This window comes from Enhydra lutris, unplaced genomic scaffold, assembly GCF_002288905.1.
Source record: "Enhydra lutris kenyoni isolate GAN:26980312 unplaced genomic scaffold, ASM228890v2 scaffoldscaffold24, whole genome shotgun sequence".
Classification (NCBI taxonomy): Eukaryota; Metazoa; Chordata; class Mammalia; order Carnivora; family Mustelidae; genus Enhydra; species Enhydra lutris.
This window is the reverse complement of record NW_019154108.1, coordinates 21,985,471-22,004,963: the sequence shown is the minus strand read 5'-3', so window position 1 is coordinate 22,004,963 and position 19,493 is coordinate 21,985,471. Positions and strand designations below refer to the sequence as shown.

The window sequence follows — 19,493 nt, the reverse complement described above, 5'->3', positions numbered from 1 at the left end:
GGTGGTGGGTTCATCCTTAGTGGTGGTGGGTTCAGGCTCCTTGGTCGTAGTGGGTGCAGGTTCTTTGGGGACTGTGGGTACAGGCTCTTTGGTGGTAGTGGGTGCAGGCTCCTTGGGAGTGGAGGGTGCAGGTTCTTTGGTGGTAGTGGGTGCAGGCTCCTTAGGAGTGGTAGGTGCAGGCTTCTTAGGGGTGGTGGGTGTCGGCTCCTTGGTGGTGGTAGGTGCAGGCTCCTTAGGGGTGGTGGGTTCATCCTTAGTGGTGGTGGGTTCAGGCTCCTTGGTCGTAGTGGGTGCAGGTTCTTTGGGGACTGTGGGTACAGGCTCTTTGGTGGTAGTGGGTGCAGGCTCCTTGGGGGTGGAGGGTGCAGGTTCTTTGGTGGTAGTGGGTGCAGGCTCCTTAGGAGTGGTAGGTGCAGGCTCCTTAGGAGTGGTAGGTGCAGGCTTCTTAGGGGTGGTGGGTTCAGGCTCCTTGGTGGTGGTGGGTTCAGGCTCTTTGGTGGTAGTGGGTGCAGGCTCCTTAGGAGTAGTGGGTGTGGGCTCTTTGGTGGTAGTGGGTACAGGCTTTTTGGGAGTAGTGGGTTCAGGCTCCTTGGTAGTAGAGGGTGTAGGCTCCGTGGTGGTGGGGGGAACAGGGGATTTGGTTGTAGTTTCAGCTTTGGGTGTAGATTTAACAGGAGCTTCGGATGTGGGTACAAAATCTTCAGCAGGTGTTTTCTCTGCACTTCGTGTCTCTTTAGTTGAAACAGTCTTCTCTTTTGTTCCACTTGAAGTCTCTTTTTTTGTTAAAGAAATCTCTTTAGTTTCAGCTATTGTCTCTTTATTAGGTTTTGAAGGTGTCTCTTTGGATGGATCAGAATGAGGTGGAAGACTGGGTTTAGGATTTATTGGTTTGCCTGTTGTAATCTTGGGAGATGTGGTAACTTTATTGCTTTGGGTAGTAGGAGTGTCAGGAGTTGGGGTGAGCTTGATGTCACCGCTATCCAGTCCACTTCCAGCTTTATTTACAACTGGTGGTTCTGGGGTAGGTTTCTTTTTAGGAGTTTTTTCCTTCTTGTTATCTGTTACTAGAAAAAAATATACACATCTTTTATTTTTGAGTAGTTTTCTTTTCAATAGTGACCTAAAGATCCCATCCTTATCAACTAGCTGTGTATCCCAAGCAAACTGCTAACCAATAATATGTCTATTAATTTATTTTAAAATGGTGACTACTGAACTTAATCTGATTGGGCTATTTTGGGGAATTAATGAGAAGGAGTGAAAAGCACAAGTTAAAGTCTGTACAATTAATGGAGAGAAACAAGTAGCAACTTGGAAATTACCAACATGATCAACAACACCAAGTCATCTCTATATGAATGCTCTTAGCCCCTCACTTTCTCCACTCCTCTTACTTCACATTGCTCAGTGACCCATCTGCCCCCCTGGAAACCTAGTTCCAACATCTTGTAAATTCACCGCACCAGTTGCCTCAGAGGCCTCTACAACTACACCCCAGGAGTCTGCTCCAGTCACTCCAATGGTCCCTACTGAGCTCTGTGTCCACACGCATGGTTGTTGGCTCTCTTCCTGGGCACACCTAAAATTCAGCAGCCCACCAGGGGATACAGAGAGGAGATTAGGATGCCATGGCAGCAAAAGAAATCCTGTTTAACAGGATTTCTCACAGCAGCTGCCCCACAGGTGAATTTCAGAGTCCAAAGAGCATATCATGAGCTCATCACTGAGATGAGTTCCATTTAGCAAACATGGACTGCACTTCTGTGGTGTTCAAGACTCTCTGGATGATTCAAAGACTATGTATTTGGGTATTGAGCCAAAGAAAAGGCTTCAGGGGAAATAACCACCCAGGAAATGGAGTTCTTCAAAACTCCAGTATCCAAAATTCAGTATTTCCTGGAGAAAGAGAATATATTTTAGAATTTCAAGAACTAATGAAAAGCAGAACAAAGGGAATCTCTTTTCAGAAGGTAATAGCCTAATCCATAGTACATTCTCTACTACCAAAAAAAAAAAAATTCAGCCAGAATGACACATTATTTAATTAGAAAAATAATAAAAAGGAGCTGTAAAATGTGGATAATAATACTGGCTTTCCCAGAGATTCATATGAAACTTTAATGGATTAACATTCTAAAGCACTTAAAGCAGCATATAAATGTTTGCAAAATAAGTAAAAATTAAAGGAAAAATAACATTAGGAATAAGAGAGAAGAAGAAAGAAAAATGGATCAGGTGGACAGGAATTAAACTCAAAAACCCAAACCGAACATCTCTGGTGTCATCTGTGGTTCCAGAGCTGCCGCTCTAGCATCTTCTTATCCTTTGTTTAAAGAATGGTTTCTTAGCTGCTTTGCACTAATTTCCTAAAGGAAGTTCTCAATAGTATCTTCTACAATAATTTTTACAAATCTATACATGCCCCAAGTACTGAAATGTCCTCAAATCATTGTTCTAACACACATTGCCTTTAGGTAACTATTATTAATATGGCATTGATATAGTCTTTGATCTTTATCAATGCTCAAACCTTTGGGTTTCTTCTTTAATTCTTTATTAGCAGCTGAATTTTTGGAAGACTTGATTTTCCGAATAGTTGAAGAGGAAGAGGAAGAGGAGGAAGACTCTTGATTTTCAGAAACAGAATGTTCTATAAATCAAATAAAAAGGTTGATCACACCAACTGTAATTTAAAGCAAAAAAAAAAAAAAGAAAGAAAGAAAACCTCCAGTCCAAATACAGCAAGAAATAATGTTTACTGAGCTACAAACCTCCCTGTTTTATCAGTAATATGATCAACTCTTCTTTTGTCAGTTAAAAAGTATGGTAGCTAAGCTCATCGTAGATACTAGTAATATAACTATTTTACTTTCTCTCAACTTTCCCCTCTCTCACAGAATCTAATTATTCTGCAGAAAATCGCCTGGGATATTTTTTTTTTCCCCCAGTGAGCTGTGTTTCTTCTGATTTTTTTAACCTACACCCATGCTGGGTTCAGTTATAAGAAAAATAAATAGCTGATGGTTTATAATTTGGTTAAAGAAAAATAAACAGCTGAGGGCTTATAATTTGGCTTAAACTTTAACTTAAAAACACATTTTTAAAAGTGTAATGAGCCCTTCATGACTCACATGATTCCCTTATTCTGTGAAGAGTCTTACAAAAAACTAGTCCACCTACAGCTCAGTCCCTCTCAAAACCTTTCATGACATCTGCCATCTTCCTACCTTCTGTTATTTCCTCTGACTCTATCACTTTCTTAGTCTTCTTCTTGTTTGGCGCTTTGGGTGAACGTTTGGTTGTTGATTTGATGGTTTGAGATGCTCCCGGAGGTGGAGGTGCAGTCTTTGAAGATGGTGATGTGGGATTATGCACTGAGGCCAAGCAAGACAGGTGGATTAACATCCTGTAGACATTCGTCAGTAACTCTTAACTGTGGAAGGCACCGATGCACCTGGCTTCAAGAATCAATGCTGGTGAAAACCAGCGTAGGCAGGCTCTTAGCCTAACACTAGTTACTCCAAAGCGATGAATTCTAAAGATGCACTGCTAGGAAATATTGGTTCTGAAATTGTTGTAAGTTATGACAAAGGGCAAAGGCTCAGAAAGGGTCAGAAAACCTGAATTCCAGTCTTAGACCTGCAGGGTGCTACTCTCCTGACCTTGAGCAAATGAGCTAACTCCCTCTTGAACTTCATTTTCTTGTCTGCAAATTGAGATGTTTATTCAGATTATGATTTCTGAAGGTATTTCCTGGCCTAAAACATACTTGACTCTCTCAGTTCCATCTCTTCTGCCAGTTTTTGTGTTGATGGAAGTAATAACTGCTTGCGAACAACAGGTATTTGTGCTCTCAGGAAGAGGAATATAATAATTACATTTGTCCTGTTTTCATATTCATTTAAATCAAATGATGCCAATTCACCTTTTTTTTTTTTAATTACAAAAGATCTACATGAATAGTTACTCTTGAAAAAAGTTCACACCTTCACATTATGCCTTTCTCAAAATCTGTGGCCCTTCCCCAAGTTAAACAACCGTCAGTGGTTCGGTGTGCATCTTTGAAACCTTTTCTCTCCCGCCTGCCTACCCTTTTTATGTCTAGAAGAGAAGGCACGGGACATGTTTTGATTGTTAGGAATCAGAGGAAAAGGAGAAGGACTTCTGAAAGATAAGAAAGCAGAGAACAGTGGGGACACTTTGAGTAGAGAGTCCTGATAAATCTCGCTGCTCTTGTGGAATGTCCCCTAGGAACTCTGGCCAATGCAATCTCCAGGAGCTGACGACCACACTCCTTCCTCTGCCTCCCCCACCAAAGAGCTCAATTTAAGAACCAGTTCTGCCATACTAGCTAGTGATCTTGAGCCAAACAACCTCTCGGACTGTTTTCTCACCTACATTTCTTCAGTTCTTGAAAAGTTAAAATTTGGGGATACATAGATGCCTATAAATAGTATCTATAGCAAACCTGAAACAACTAAGGGGTGACTGGTAAGATAGTTTGGTTGCTATTTCAAAAAAAAATGAAGTAGTGGGGCGCCTTCGGCTCAGGTCATGATCTCAGGGTCCTGGGATCGAGCCCCACTTCGGGATCTCTGCTCAGCAGGGAGCCTGCTTCCCCCTCTCTCTCTGCCTCTCTGCCTACTTGTGATCTCTCTCTCTCTCTTTGTCAAATAAATAAATAAACTCTAAAAAAAAAAAAACGAAGTAGTGAAGCTCTGGGTGGTTCCATCCTTTTCAGTGGAAACCCTGTCTTTGTGAATTCTGTAAATGAAGCATGACCATCAATTTTTCTGTTGCACGTAAGCCTCAGGTAATCTGACCCACCACCTGGTGGCATAAAGCATTGTCTTTATTAACATGTCCTTGCAATGCTTCATCACTCTCTAACTATCCTCCCTCCCCACCCATCCTCTGCCCAAAATAAAGTCTTAGTTTTTTTTGTCTCACAGCCAAAACAATTATCATGGCACTGAGCAAATATGTATCCTTCATCATAAGATCCATCTGAGAGCTGCAGGAACTCTGCACTCCAAGTTTTTGATTATATGGGTGTAGTCTCCATCATTTCTGGAATGCTGTCCAATGAAAACATTGAACAGTTAAGAAATAGCCCTCAACTATGCTGATTAACATTTTTTTACCCTATTTCTCCACTGTTCAAAAGAAGCAGGATTACAGCCTTGTTTAAATAAAATGATATTATGCAAGCAGTGCTTATTTTCACCTTTACCTCCACAAATATTGTTTTAAAGGAGAATTTAAGAGCAAACATTTGGTAAAAGAAAGGAATTCGTTTTGGGGGGGTTTTTTGTATTTTTATTTATTTATTTATTTTTGGGGGAAACTCTGAAGAGTTTTGTTATACTCTCAGAGTATTCCTTTAGAACCTAAAACCAGAGAAGAGCATTTTAAAATGGAACAATATCCCTTTTTATTGACTCTATGACACAGAGGGATTTAGACTGAGATGACAATGGACTGCAGAGATGAGAAGACACGTACAACAGAAGGTTAACAACTTGATAGATTTGCCTATAAATTTAATGTCTTTAACTCCTAAACTGACTAGTTTAGAGAGAAACTGAAAGTGTTGTTCTGTCAATATACACTATTCAATATATATTCAATATATATTCAATATATATTCAATATACACTCAAAAACACTAAAGCCAAAAATACAGCTAGCTCAAAGCACCACTGACTTTGTGGGGTCAGCACCATTAGGATGAGACAAGAAGTCCCTGAGTGAGCTTGTTACCATTGACTTCACCTGAAATCAGACCACACTGGAGGAAGAAGCACGTCCACTCAGCCCCTATCCTCTCTGTTCCTTAACCAGTCATCTCTGGCTCTCCTGGAGCCTGGCGGAGCCAGGCAGTGCTGTGTCGGAAGAGGCTTTCCTTCTTTAATTCATTCTTGGTGAAGCAAAATTAAAACGAAATGGCTGTTAGTAAAAGCAAGTCCCTAGGTGGAGTGCACATTAGACATCATCAGCGATGCTAAGGCAGATGTGCAGGTTTGCGGCATAGAGAGATGCTGAGAGACACTGATTGGCACCATGATGCTTACCTTTTCCACAAAAATTCTCATAATCAGGACAGCACTTGCCATACTTCTTACAATCTGAGTCACAGTCACACTCCCTCCCTCTTGCGAAGGACTCGAAGCAGCGGCCTTTACAGGAAAGCTCTACCCAGAGCAAAACAAAACATTACGGATTACTAATTGTGCAGCCACCCCCACGTTCTCATCGCCATTTCCTAACTGAGAGCCGACTAGAGTTCCAGAAGTGTATTTCTGAGTCTTTCATTTGGAATTTGGAAAACAGGTGGTTTTCCGAGTAGAGAAGTCAGGAAAGAAATATGATGACTCAGAGAAACTTTACTCGCCCTCCAAGGCTCCAAGAGACACCCCAGTGCTGTCTCAGTCATTTCACATATGCACGATGGGAAGGTGGGAACCCTTCACATGGAATCCTTCCACCCTCCTCCTCGCACCACCACTTTGTAATAGATGTTTATTAAAGGAACTTTTGGACGGACCTCACAACAATATTCCAAAGAGCTGACTTAACATAGGTGAGTCCCTGTTTAGGCTCAAAAATCATTTATAAAATGCAGAGACTTTTATCTGACAAACTGAGCAAGAGTTGAAAGATTTCAGCCTAATTCCACGGCATGAATTATGCATGCTCATGTCAAAACAAGCCTTGGCTAGAAACACACTTACCAAGGCCTCTTTGAAATGATTACCTTATAGGACACATAACTGTACAGCAATATATTTATCAACTTCATGTGCAAATTCTAAAGTGAACGTAACTCTGAACCACTTTTAATTGCAATTTTCAAAAGTTGGAGATGAAACATCCCTGTGTTAAAAAAAAATGATCCAAAATGTGTTCAAGGGAAATACCACTCGTACTTTACAATTCAGAGCCTTTGGGTTCTAATTGAAATTCCTCATGAAACACGCATGCTTCATATTTAAAGAGCCCTTTTTCAGGTACTCTAGAACATTCTCCTATCAAAAAGCCCAACAGTAGATAAGCTTATTTTATATGCATGGATTCTTTTGATGAAACTCGAAGAACCCCAACACAAAGCAATTACATCTCTGATTGGTCGTGAGTAATTACTCACTGCTATCTACTTAATGACTCCAGAGTCACAGTATTCTCTATTTAAAAGAAGACATTTTGCTTGGGACTAGTCAAGAACCTTGTGCACCTGACGGATTTCCAGGATCCCCTCCCCGCCCTTCCCCCCCTTCCCCGCCCTCCCCCCCCTTCCCCACCCTCCGGAGGCACAACTTTTGATACCATCCTTAGGTACAGCACACTGCAACATGGATGCGAGGAAGGGAAAGGCACTGGAGCAAAAAGAAGCACAAGAGTGTGGAAACAGCGCAGCAAGGAGGTGCGAGGGGACTCCCGGAACAGTGTGACGAGACGGGGGAGACACTAGCTGTCCGGACTTACCCACGGTGCAGACTTTCTTGAAATCAGGGCAGCACTCCATGTAGTGTTGACAGTTATAATCACAGTTGCAGGTGGCTTCTCTAGAATACCCTTCCCCACATCTCCCTGCACAGCTCGGTAAATCTAAAATTACACAACACTAGTGTAAACATGGCCAAACCGCGTCCCCAGAAGGAAGAGACCTCATGAGGGGGATAAAGCCACTTGGCGAGGGAGAGTTTTATCCTTTGGAAAAGGTCGAGAATGATGGGTAGCAATGGGTCCAGAGGACCTTAGCCTGATTGCTGACATGACCTTGATCATGCCACTTTATGCTTCACTGAGTGAGAAGGTAAATACACTTTTGAAAATTAGGCAAAGTTAACAGTTTTGCAAAAAGTGGGTGACATTCCTGGGGGAAAGGGGGACAGCTACGGCTCTCCTGAGGCAGCCACAGAGGAGGACTAGTTGACCTTTATTCAGCCTCTCTGTGCTGGGCACTAAGTCATATGTTCTCTCTCATGTTTATAAAAATGTTACCAGGAGAGTATTAGTAGCCTCTTTTGAGAGATAAGGAAGTTGAAACACAGAGACTTTAATAACCAGCGGGACACCCAGTTAAGACTTCTAGGATATATGTATTACAGGTCAATTAATACCTATTAAGTATTCATATTGAATTCTTTCACTCTCAGAAGTGTCCTGATTTGGATAGTACACTATATGGTCACCTAGAATCTGAACTCTGAAATCTCTGATTCTAAAGCCCACACTTTGTCTACCCAATCACATTGTTTCTCATCTCTCGTGTTGAGTTTAAAGCAAGATGATCATGCCAGCAACAACTTCCCTAGGCTTCCTCTTCTTTTCATTCGTGAGGATAACCTCTTTCTTTAAATGCTGAGGAAGTCACATGCTTCCAACCACAACTACAGCGAGTACAAAATAGGTTAACTGTTCAATTAGCACCTGGGCTTGAGTATAAAGGTCAAAGTTATTCTGGGTAAAACAAAATGAAAATACAAACAAAAGTGTAAGGATCCTCAAATGTATTTTTAAGAATCACTTGGAAGGGGTGCCTGGGTGGCTCAGTGGGTTAAAGCCTCTGCCTTCGGCTCAGGTCATGATCTCAGGGTCCTGGGATCAAGCCCTGCATGGGCTCTGCTCAGCAGGGAGCCTGCTTCCCTTCCTCTCTCTCTCTGCCTGCCTCTCTGCACTTGTGATCTCTGTCAAATAAATAAATATAATCTTAAAAAAAAAAAAAAGAAGCACTTGGAAAACACCTTCCTGAGAGAATAACCACAAAAATGTGACAATGGAATCCATCTCTGGAATGGAAACTGTCAGGTGCATTGTCCTAAAGCCATTCGGGGAAGCTGAACCACACTGGAGAAATCTCAAAATAATGATCCGGGGAAGTTTAAGTCTTCGTGTACAAAGAAAATAGTAAATGTTAGGTCAACTTCACAACTTTTTGCATACATATGTGCACGATACAATGCATATATAGTGTATGTATATAAATACATATATTATATATATAAAGGAAAAAGAATGAGAAGAGGTTGAGAAGGCAAGACAAGCAGACAACAAACACAACATTAAAGGTTATCCTTTTGTAGTTAGCAGATTTCTGAAATAGGACATCAGTTACCTTTATAGGAAGTGCAATTATTTTCATAGATTAAATGACTTTTATCCATTTATTGTTGTTAATTTTAATTAATTTTAAATTCACTCATTTAAAGGAAAGTAAAAGCATTTTAGAGAACAATTGATCTTACTACAGAGGAAAGGTAGCTTAGGAAATGCTCTCAGTGTTGTGAGCCTAATAATACATCACGAGAGAGCAGAGGAGTCTAGAGATACATGGTGGCCATCATTCCTTATTAAATATTCACGTCTGCTTTCATGTGTTTTTCCATCTTATCTAAGTGATTCTGAAACTATGTCCATGGCAGGCAGTTATCTCTCATGCTTAGGCTGGTGGGAATTTTAACTATTTTCCTGGAAGTGCCTATTTTATAAATATAATTTCACCATAATAATCCCGCACCTTGATTTTTCTTTTCTTCTGTTTTGCTAATCAAAAAAAAAAAAAAAAAAAAAGGAAACAAAATCCAACGCTTGGTATTATTGTCACTCATCAACTTTGATCGCATGTTAGAGACTTGGGCTAAGGTGACTGCCTTGAATTTATCTTCACATTCTCAAAAATGAGTAGCAAGGACTGTTCATCCAGGACTGACTGAATAGTTCAATGTCATAATATATACTATATATATATATATATTATATATATAATTATATAATATATATATAAATATATATTATATAATATATAAGATGATATGTATGGGAGTGGAAGTCCATATCTGGATGACTAGTTCTTATAAGAAAGACAGAACTTTCAAGATTAATACAAGGCCATTTGAAACTTTGTAAATGTTCATTGTTACATGATACCTAATTCTACATGATGTCATGATAAATCATCAATAATTTATGTGATGTAAAAGACTAGTTAAATTTATCATACATGGAAGTGAAAATTACATGTTATTTCAACATTGTTCTTTTCAGTTCATCTAATGATACTCTATCACACTAGCATAGGTGTATCCTGTGTCTGTATTTTGTTGAAATTTTGGAAGAACCATAAAAATAAAGAGCACAAAAATTATTCTACAGGAAAACTCAAAACTTAAAAGATTTCATAAGACATCAGAAAAACCTGAGAATTCCAAAATGCTTATAAATATACCACATCTGCTTCACATAATTTTAAAATTGTACATTAAGCTCAAACAAATACATGTCTTTAGAAATCTATTTCTTTTGTTGTCATAATGGTCAACACAGAATGATTAGCAGCAGCTGTTAAATAAACATCTCTTTGATGGTCAAGGTACCTTGAGAAGAAACTTGCTGAATCAAGAAAACAGAAAGTAGCAGCAAGTATATGGGAAGTATTTTCCACTCCATGGCTGTTTCCAGGTACCGAGCCCTCACTGAAAAGAAAAGAAAAGTATCAAAACTGCTCTTTAATCTCACCACTAGTTTATGTCTGTGTTACTTACTGTCAATATTTTTTAAAAGGAGATTTAATGATAAAACCATCCCACTCTTGAAACAAGACTTTTAAAAATGATCAGCCTTAGTTCTATCACAAATATTTGGCCATTAGACTTAATCTTATGCAGAAAAAATCATTAAGTCACCATCTCGATCATGTTACCGACCACTTTAATACTTTTGAATCCCCCCAAATGGAAAACAGCCTGATTTCAACACTATTTAAATTACAGCATATACTTACAGTGCAAGGTTTAAATCCCAGCTTGGGAAAAAAAAGAACCAGCTTCAGTAAAATGTAATTTGACAAACACAGAAGTGACCATTCCAACTTTCCCTTAACTCTCCATTCAAATCTGTGAGCTTCCAACAGGTGTACTGCCACGCTGTGGTCCTTTTCAAAACTTTCCTACTCCTATCCTTATAAACCTTTTTCAAACCCCTTGACTAAAACATATCCCTATTGAATTGAAAACACATTTAATTCCATGAAGCAAGTTAACTTTGACACTTACCCGTAAAAGCAATAATGAGTTTTTCCAGTGTCCTGGAAGTCTTATATATCAGTGCAAATAAATTGGGATGAACCAATTAGTCCAAAGGTTAGACAGAATCAACAGTGACAACCTATGAAATCAAACTTTCCTCATTTGTTGGAAGAGGGCCCAGACAGCTAGACTTAGGCAACATCTGGAAAACACTTCCATTAAGAAAAATGACTACTACAAAATAAATTTAGAATTATTGGCCAAAACACACTTCTAATTTCTGAGTGAAATGAACAAATTGTTCTGAGATGATAAATAGTCCTGGCAAGTCTTGACCAGCATATCAAAGCACCAATGTCAGAGTAGTCAAACGCTGCTGTCCCTTCCTTTTTTTATCCTCCCCCACCACCCCCGCCACAGCTAAATCTAACAAAGGGTGATTTTGAAACTTACCTACTGTTCATTTGTGGCGTAAATTTTCTTAACTTACACAATTAAACCAAATATATGTTTCTTGAGTGTTTGCATTTTCACTGAGCACCGAAAATATGCTCTAATTGCCCAGAGGTGGATGGTCCGCTCTGTGGATTTCCTAGCTTCCTTTACCAAGAAAAACCCTGCTTCAAAAGTGTAGATTTCTCCTTTACCCCCTTTATTTAAGCACAGCAGCATTTGGGAATGGTCTTTGAAATTACTAATTTAGCTTCCTTACCCCAGAAAATGTCAACTCTCATCTTGCAGAGCTAAGTCAACTCTGTTCAAGGTTTTACCTCAGTTTGATAAGAAATGTTCCTGTTAGAATCCTATCTCCCAGGACCCCTGGGTGGCACGGTCGGTTAGGTGCCTGACCTTGGTTTTGGCTCAGGTTATGACTTCAGGGGCGTGGGATTGAGCCCCTCATCAGACTCTGCACTCAGCGTGGAGTCTGCTTGAGGTTCTCTCTCTTCTCCCTCAGCCCCGCACATGTGTGCTTATGCTCTCTCTCTCTCTCTCTCTAAAATAAATGAATAAATCTTTAAGGAAAAAAAAAATCCTATCTACCTGATAAAGGCCTAGCTTGTGTCATACTACCCTCCTGAAACCTTCCCAGATCAACTCCAGTCACCTCCAGAATCATAGTCAACAAAGGTACTGCCTTTCACGGCAATTATCTGTTTATCTCTTGCCCACTCCGATGGCCACAGACTGTGGTTTCCCCAAGGACAACCAATGCCTGTGCCTTCCTTCCATTGCCAACATGTAGTCTAGTGTTTTACCGAGGTTCTGGGTCTTACCATGTGCTCGTCCAACCAAACAGCTGTCGTCCACTGCGTAGTAGATATTTGGTAGGTACTTTGTGTAAGTATCACAAAATGTCTTTAAGTAAAATAGAATCCTCCACAGTTTACAAACAAAATGAAGGCCACAAATGAAAAATCTCTGACCTGTTGAGGATATATAAGGAGTAGGAGCCAGAGCTAAGATTTGAACCAATGTCCTTTCATTGCAAGTTCCCCCATGATTCTACAAACTGAGGGTTGCTGGAGGAGAGGCAGGTGGGGGGATGGGGTAAGTGGGCAGTGGGCATTAAGGAGGGCACTTGAAGTAATGAGCACTGGGTGTTGTATGCAACTGATGAATCACTAAATTCTACCTCTGAAACAAATAATATATGTTAATTAAATTGAATTTAAATAAAAAAATAAAGTTCCCTCGTGTCTCTGCTATATCCAGTCCCTTTTGGTCAAAGCCATTACTCAGTCCTTAATCATACTAGTAACTTTTACTCCCTCATTATATATGTGGGTTTTTGAGATTGTGGCCTTTGTTAAGACAGATTATAAGCATCTCTTTTGTTCCCACAATGCTTATTCTGGGCTAAATATATAATGTAAGAGGACAGTCTAGAGACTGCTCACTTCTAAATCATCTCCTTCCTTTGGGAACCACCTCTCCATCTTTAGGGGATTTTCCCTTGTAGCCACTTCAACACATGTGATTTCACCACACCCACCAGAGCTGATAGAAACCTCAAATAAACTGGGCCACTATGTTTTCCTACCCTGGAAATTTGGAATTGTGATTCAGACATGACAAGTCTGTCTAGGTAGACCTATAACAGGTCAACTTTGTCTTCTGTCTGAAGAAGCAGAGAAAATCCTTGAGAACCGAGAGGTGCAAATGCAGGAAGGAGTCATGCAGCGAGAGGCGGACAGAGCTCTGCCAGCTTTCCAGTCTTGCTGGCTCCTTCTTCCCGAGACCCAGATGCCTCCTTGCTCTATGTTGTTATGCCAGACCCCCCTCTGAGGCTGAAGCTGGCTAAAGATGCTTTCTGCTACTTAAAATCACTAATCAGTAGAGTAGACCTACGAAAGATCCTGTTGGGTGGAACTGAACCCAATTCTCTTCATTTTTCGCTTTCCTGAGGCCAAGGGGGGAAGCCAGAAGCTTTGTAGCTTTTATAAGTCAGACTTTCCATAGAGTGTTCCCTTGTTATTTGCTCAAAATGCTGAGGATACCAAGAATATCAGAAACACACATACACACAGACACATATTCTTAAAATATAAATTGCTTTCTCGTTATTGCCTTTTAGAGCTCTCGGCACTATCACTTTTCTCCTTTGGACAAATTCTTGAAATGACAGCAAATGACATTCTTAACTTGATCGAAAAATCTGCTCCAGAAACACTTGCTCTTCAGCCCAGGTTTTATTCTGAAGTTGGAAACTAACAAATAAAGCAAAACACACACACACACAGTGATGACCAATCATCATTACTCTAAACATATCCATTAACACATTTTCATCAACTATGTTTTCTCTGCATAATAAAGCATGGAAAAGAATGAAAACCTTTATTAAATGCCAAGTTCCCGAGGCTTAACCTATCAATACCTGATTTTCATAATTCTATTGGGTAAGGAGGCTATCTGGATAAGTAAAGCTTGCCCTTGGGACTTGAAAGCATTTTAATTTTATCTACTAACTATATCTTTATAAACTGTACTAAATGCATTTAACCTTTCTTCCTGATCACATAGCAATCATTTCATTAGGTTATAGGGACCCCCATTGAGATTTTTTTTTCTCATTAAAGCTATTTTTTTTTTTTAAAGCATTCGCTTACGTCTCATTTAACTGGCACAAAAATTATCCTAAGGTTGGTTTCCGGTAAGGGGTATTGGGGAGAGGAGAGGAAAGAGAGATGGAAACGACGTAATACGGGATCCTATCCTCATCTTCTAGAGAGGACCGCCACACAGTCCGTCCTCACAAACATCACTTGGCGGGAGCTGGCAGCCACACAGCGAGGCCTTCAGAAAACACTCAGGGGTGCTTAGGGATATATGCTCTGCATTAAATGATCCCAGACTGTTGTGCTTTCTTCTTGCTGTGTTCCGTCTCCATCCCTGCCGTTAGCTGTCACTTCGCCCCGTAGCCGGTGCGTCTGTTCCTCATGGCTTCCTCCCATCTTTCCACATCTTTGATGTGTTTCATTTTCTTCCAGCAGCAGCCTAGGAAAAACTCCAGCATGCCAGGGGAAAACCACAGACGCAAGCTTGCTTTTTATTACCCTAATTTTGCTCGCAATGCTGTTAGAGCATTCTAGAAGTGGAGTCACTCGCTCTCCTCTCCTATGGAATAGTCACCAGGATTTGGAGACTTGCTCTGTCTGTTCTGCTCATGGCATTTCCGCATACTGAAAAGGGGTGTGGTTTTCTTTTCGGATGTTAATCCAAGTTTACAATAGGTAAGAAAAGTATTACTGCACTTGCTCTTTTTTTTTTTTTAAGATTTTATTCATTTATTTGACAGAGAGAGAGAGAGAGATCACAAGTAGACAGAAAGGCAGGCAGAGAGAGAGAGGGAGAAGCAGGCTCCCCGCTGAGCAGAGAGCCCAATGAGGGGCTCGATCCCAGGACCCCGAGATCATGACCTGAGCCGAAGGCAGAGGCTCAACCCATTGAGTCACCCAGGCGCCCCTACTGCACTTGCTCTTGAAGAGTGCTGATAATTGTCTGATAATTGCTCCCGAGTGTTTCTACCTTTTTCTACCTGCCCAGCTAGAGATTACATGGCCCAGCTTCCTCTTCAGTTACTGTGGCCTGGTGACTGCATTTTCTCCCGTGGAATGTGACTAGAAGAGATAGGCGCAACTCCCCCCTACTTTCCTAACAGAAAATCGCTTCATCTGGACTTCCTGTTTTCCTCTTTTCAGAGACCAGTCTGGATCCCGCAGACCAGGATGGCAGCCTAGGGAATAGTACCATTTATGGAACACACAGGCACTCCCTTTCCCAGAACTACTCAAGAGAGGTGCATACGAGGAAATAAATCTTCATTTTATTTGGAAAACTCTAATTTGGGGTCTTTTCATTACACCAACTTGGATATTACCCTAACATAGAAATCTTATGAAATTCCCAAATACTTAAGGGATTGTATTCTAAAAGTTGATTTGGACACAACAATGTGAAGTAATAAACCACTGATATTAGAAAGAGAGAAGTAAACTTTTTTTACTTGCAAATGACATAAATGTACATGCAGAAAATCCTAAGGAATCCACAAAAAGCTATAAAAAATTAATTTAGCAGGAACACAGGATACAAGATGAATGTTGAGCCGTGCACAAACTTAGATGTGTTGCCTCTACTGAATGTTTTGAGCATTAAAGTTCATTGGTTTATTTGTTCATTCATTCAGTTCTTTTGATGAGCAAACAGTGCTCACTACATGTCAGCTCTTATGTAAATTGCTGGAGATACATAGATTACATTGATGTGCAAGGCAGAGCCTCTGGTCCCTAAGAGTTTTTGGTCGGGAAGCCTGACATTTAAACCAATAGCTTAAGTAATATGTGGAAAGGAGGAGGCAATGTGGTGAACGGCTAAAATTGGGCTTTGGCATCAGTCAGACCATTGTTCAAATCTCAGCCTCATCTTCTACCTGGTGGGCTTATACAACTCTCTTGACTTAGGTAGTGCTCAGTTTCCTTATCTGCAAAATGGGAGCAATCATTCCCATTATAATTTGGCATTGTAGGGATGCACCAGAGATAAGAGAGAATTACATTGAACAGTAGTGACATGTGCTCAATAAATAGTTGGCATTATGATCGTAGTTATAGTTATGATTCAAGAGCTGGACCCCAACTGCTATGGAAGCCTGGATGAGGCAGTGTTAACTCCACTCAAGGAATTCTTCACAGAAGGATGACATGTAATCTGGACTCAGAAGGCTCCTGTGTCTGGGACCAGGGGCAGTAGACGAAGACCATGACAGTAGGCAAAATGATTTGGCTCGTCTTTTTTCATACTTTTTGCCTGTTTTACTTTTTAGACCTTGAGAATCTGACTTCTTGCATGGAACTGAACTATAGAAGATAAAACAATGACCTTATAATCATCCTGATATAGGCTTTTCCTAATGGGCCATTGTCATAACTTACTAACAATAGAGAATGTGTGGACCATTTATGGTGGTACACAGTACCTGTGTGTGAGTTTATTGAGCCTCACAGTGATCTTATGAGATAATTATTAGTATTAAACCCATTCTACATTTGAGATAGTAAGTTGCTTAAGATCACAAAACTAGACAACCAATAGATGGCAGAGTAAGGATTTTAACCCAGGCCTTTCTGACTACAAAGTTCACAATCTTAACCGGTTGCGTCCCACACATGCTACCATATGCAGGGTTAATCACTCTTCACTTTGTGCTCCTACCTATGTTTGTATTTCTCAGTGGGCATTTCACACTTAATATCCATCCTTCTCACCAGGTCATAAGCTTCTTTAAGTTCCAGAAGGCTTACATCTTACTCATTTTGTAGCCTTTTTCACAGCTGGCGTAGCTTTGTACATGATTGGTATCTATATCTGCTGTTCAACTTCGGTTTACTGTTTTTCTTCTCTTGGCCACTTTGCCCTCCTGTTTCTGTTTTCTAGCTCTTATCACTATAGCATTTCGATTATTCCAGGCTACCTCACCTGGATTGCAGAATTCGAGGAAGCATACTCTGTGATAGTCCAGACAAAATCATTACAGATTTATTTTCCAGTAGCTAACAACATGACTAATTTTCCCATAACTGTTTAAGTGTGTGAAAGTGAATGGGGGTGTTCTAATAACTCAGGGTGACAAATACTCGAGCATTGGGAAATTCGGAGAGTGGGAGCAACGTTTGGGTGTGGCTGAAGAACCACAGATAGGTGGGACAAGAGGGAAGTCTCCCCAGAGACCATGGGGAGGACATTTCATTGAGTCATTCCAAAGCAGGAACACCAGGCTCTTCAAAGAGATTGAATATCATGCAGTTTTGGCCGATCCATATAACATTGCGTAATCATCCTTGTAAAATCCCTTTCCCTGCCATGGTGGCTAATTTCTGTCAAAAGGTTTAAGAAACAGGATATTTGCAGTGATTTGCTCCAATGAAACTTAAGTAAGCCTGATATGGAAAACCCGATCAGAAACTGAAAATAAAACTCAACATGTCTCCACTCTCTTGATCCTTTGTGCTGATCCCTTATGAACTATGACACCAAAGGGTCTTTACACCTCTGGGGGCTCCAGACATGAATGAATGAATGAATGAATGAATCCATTAATTCACTCATGAGTGAATGAATTAATAAAGACATGTGACTGCTAATGTTAACACTTGTTCTGCCTTTCCCAGAATTTTATAAATAATATGTTCCAGATCAATAATTTGTAGTTTCAATTTTTTTTTACTTATTGAATTAGGAAACATACTTACAGAATTGTCCTGCTAATTCTTGTGTAATACTCTAAGTACTTGAGATACCATAATTTAATTTCATTCAGCTGTTTGTCTTCATAAGACTATTTTTTGGCTGTTTTTTAATAAAAATGTACATTTAGCATTTTTCTCCATTAAAGAAAATTAGGAGTTCTGTGCAGAGAATATAGCTCACTTATACTTTTTTGTATTTTGGAGGTTAGAAGAAGAAGAAGTCATAGAAACAGTCTGAGCTTCAGCTGCATAAATTTAAACTTTGGGTTCCAAAGAAAATGTTTCTATCACACAGCCTGTAATGAGCTCTTACCCCAAAACTTTGTGTATTATGTTATGGAGTCTCCTCTCTCAGTGGCCAGTGTACAATTACAGTCTGTTTAAAAGAAATAGCTTCTCCTTCTCCTAATTTCCTTACACTCCCTGGCCCTATCTAGCCCCATATATTATACTTCTTAGAGTATATTTGTTCTTAAATCTGTCTGATTAACTATACAAATGAGATTGAGCATGCTTTCATAATGAAATTGAATTTAGTAAATATGAGTAGAATATCTGTAGGGTTAATCTTTTGGTTTTGTCTTCACAATTATTATTTTAAATGATGATATTTCATTTCAATCTTTATTTAGCTATACCCTACTCTTGACCTCTATACAAGTTCTTCCAGTTCTTTTGCTTGTGATTAATGCTACAATTGAGTTTCTTATTTTCATGTCGTTTGTACTGAATTTTACCTTGAAAACAAATGGCTGTGGGAACATCTTTATGACTCTTGATAATTATTGGCAAATTATCTTACTGTCTATATCCCAAATTCATCAGAGGCAAAGAAATTGTCTCATGTGCATTTGTATCCCCAGGACCTAGCAAAGACCTTGCATACAATAAGTGTTTGATAAAATATCAAGTTGAATTTAATAAAAATGTAGAATTGTCATTCATATGACAGGCATTTTTAAAATTCCTTTATTTGTTTATTTTTTCCTATCCCAGCATTGGAAATGAGTTAGTACTAAGACACACACTCCTCATTTATTCTTCCATTCAATAGTATGAATTTGTAGAAGGGAGACTTAATGGATGGATATGATCCCTGGCCTTGGAAAACAGGTTATAAAAACCTGATAAGATAAGGAACAGTGCTGGGAAACAGGTGACTGCCATCAAATGATCCCAGAACTCAAAACACTTAACAATCAGCCTTTTTAGCATTGAAACAACTCTGCTGGGGCGTCTAGGTGGCTCAGTGGGTTAAGGCCTCTGCCTTCGGCTCAATTCATGATCCCAGGGTCCTGGGCTGGGATCAAGCCTTGCATCTGGCTCTCTGCTCAGCAGGAAGTCTATTTCCCCCTCTCTTTCTGCCGGGCCTCTCTGCCTACTTGTGATCTGTCTATCAAAAAAATAAATATAATCTTTAAAAAAAAAAAAAGAAAAGAAAAAGAAGAAAAATAAAGAAACAACACTCCTGCTGTCTGCTTGGGTTCTTTTTTTTTTTTTTTTTTAAGTTGCAGAGTATAAACTAGATATGCATGTTAGTAGATGAACATAGAAAGTCAAGCTGAGGCAAGTAGCCAAAAACTGATTTCTTGTCTGCCATCCTTTATCTCTTTCATGCTTCTTGTAGAAGAGGAATGTCGGGGGATTTACGGTGAAAAGAAGTGAAAGGGCAAAAACAGATAAGTCTAGGTGTAAATAGATGACATAGTCTTGCACA

The 19,493-nt window shown here is 39.8% G+C and overlaps 1 protein-coding gene across 1 annotated transcript in view; it reads right to left on the bottom strand.

The window, feature by feature from the left end:
- Positions 1-11,168, bottom strand: part of LOC111150656 (proteoglycan 4) — a 17,880-nt gene extending 6,712 nt beyond the window's left edge. The window contains 7 exon segments of the mRNA XM_022508152.1: positions 39-1,064; positions 2,531-2,650; positions 3,228-3,374; positions 6,075-6,194; positions 7,486-7,608; positions 10,377-10,475; positions 11,055-11,168. Coding sequence (XP_022363860.1) covers positions 39-1,064; positions 2,531-2,650; positions 3,228-3,374; positions 6,075-6,194; positions 7,486-7,608; positions 10,377-10,449 — 1,609 coding nt within the window. The 5' untranslated portion in view covers positions 10,450-10,475; positions 11,055-11,168.
- Between the last annotated feature and the right edge of the window lie 8,325 nt (positions 11,169-19,493).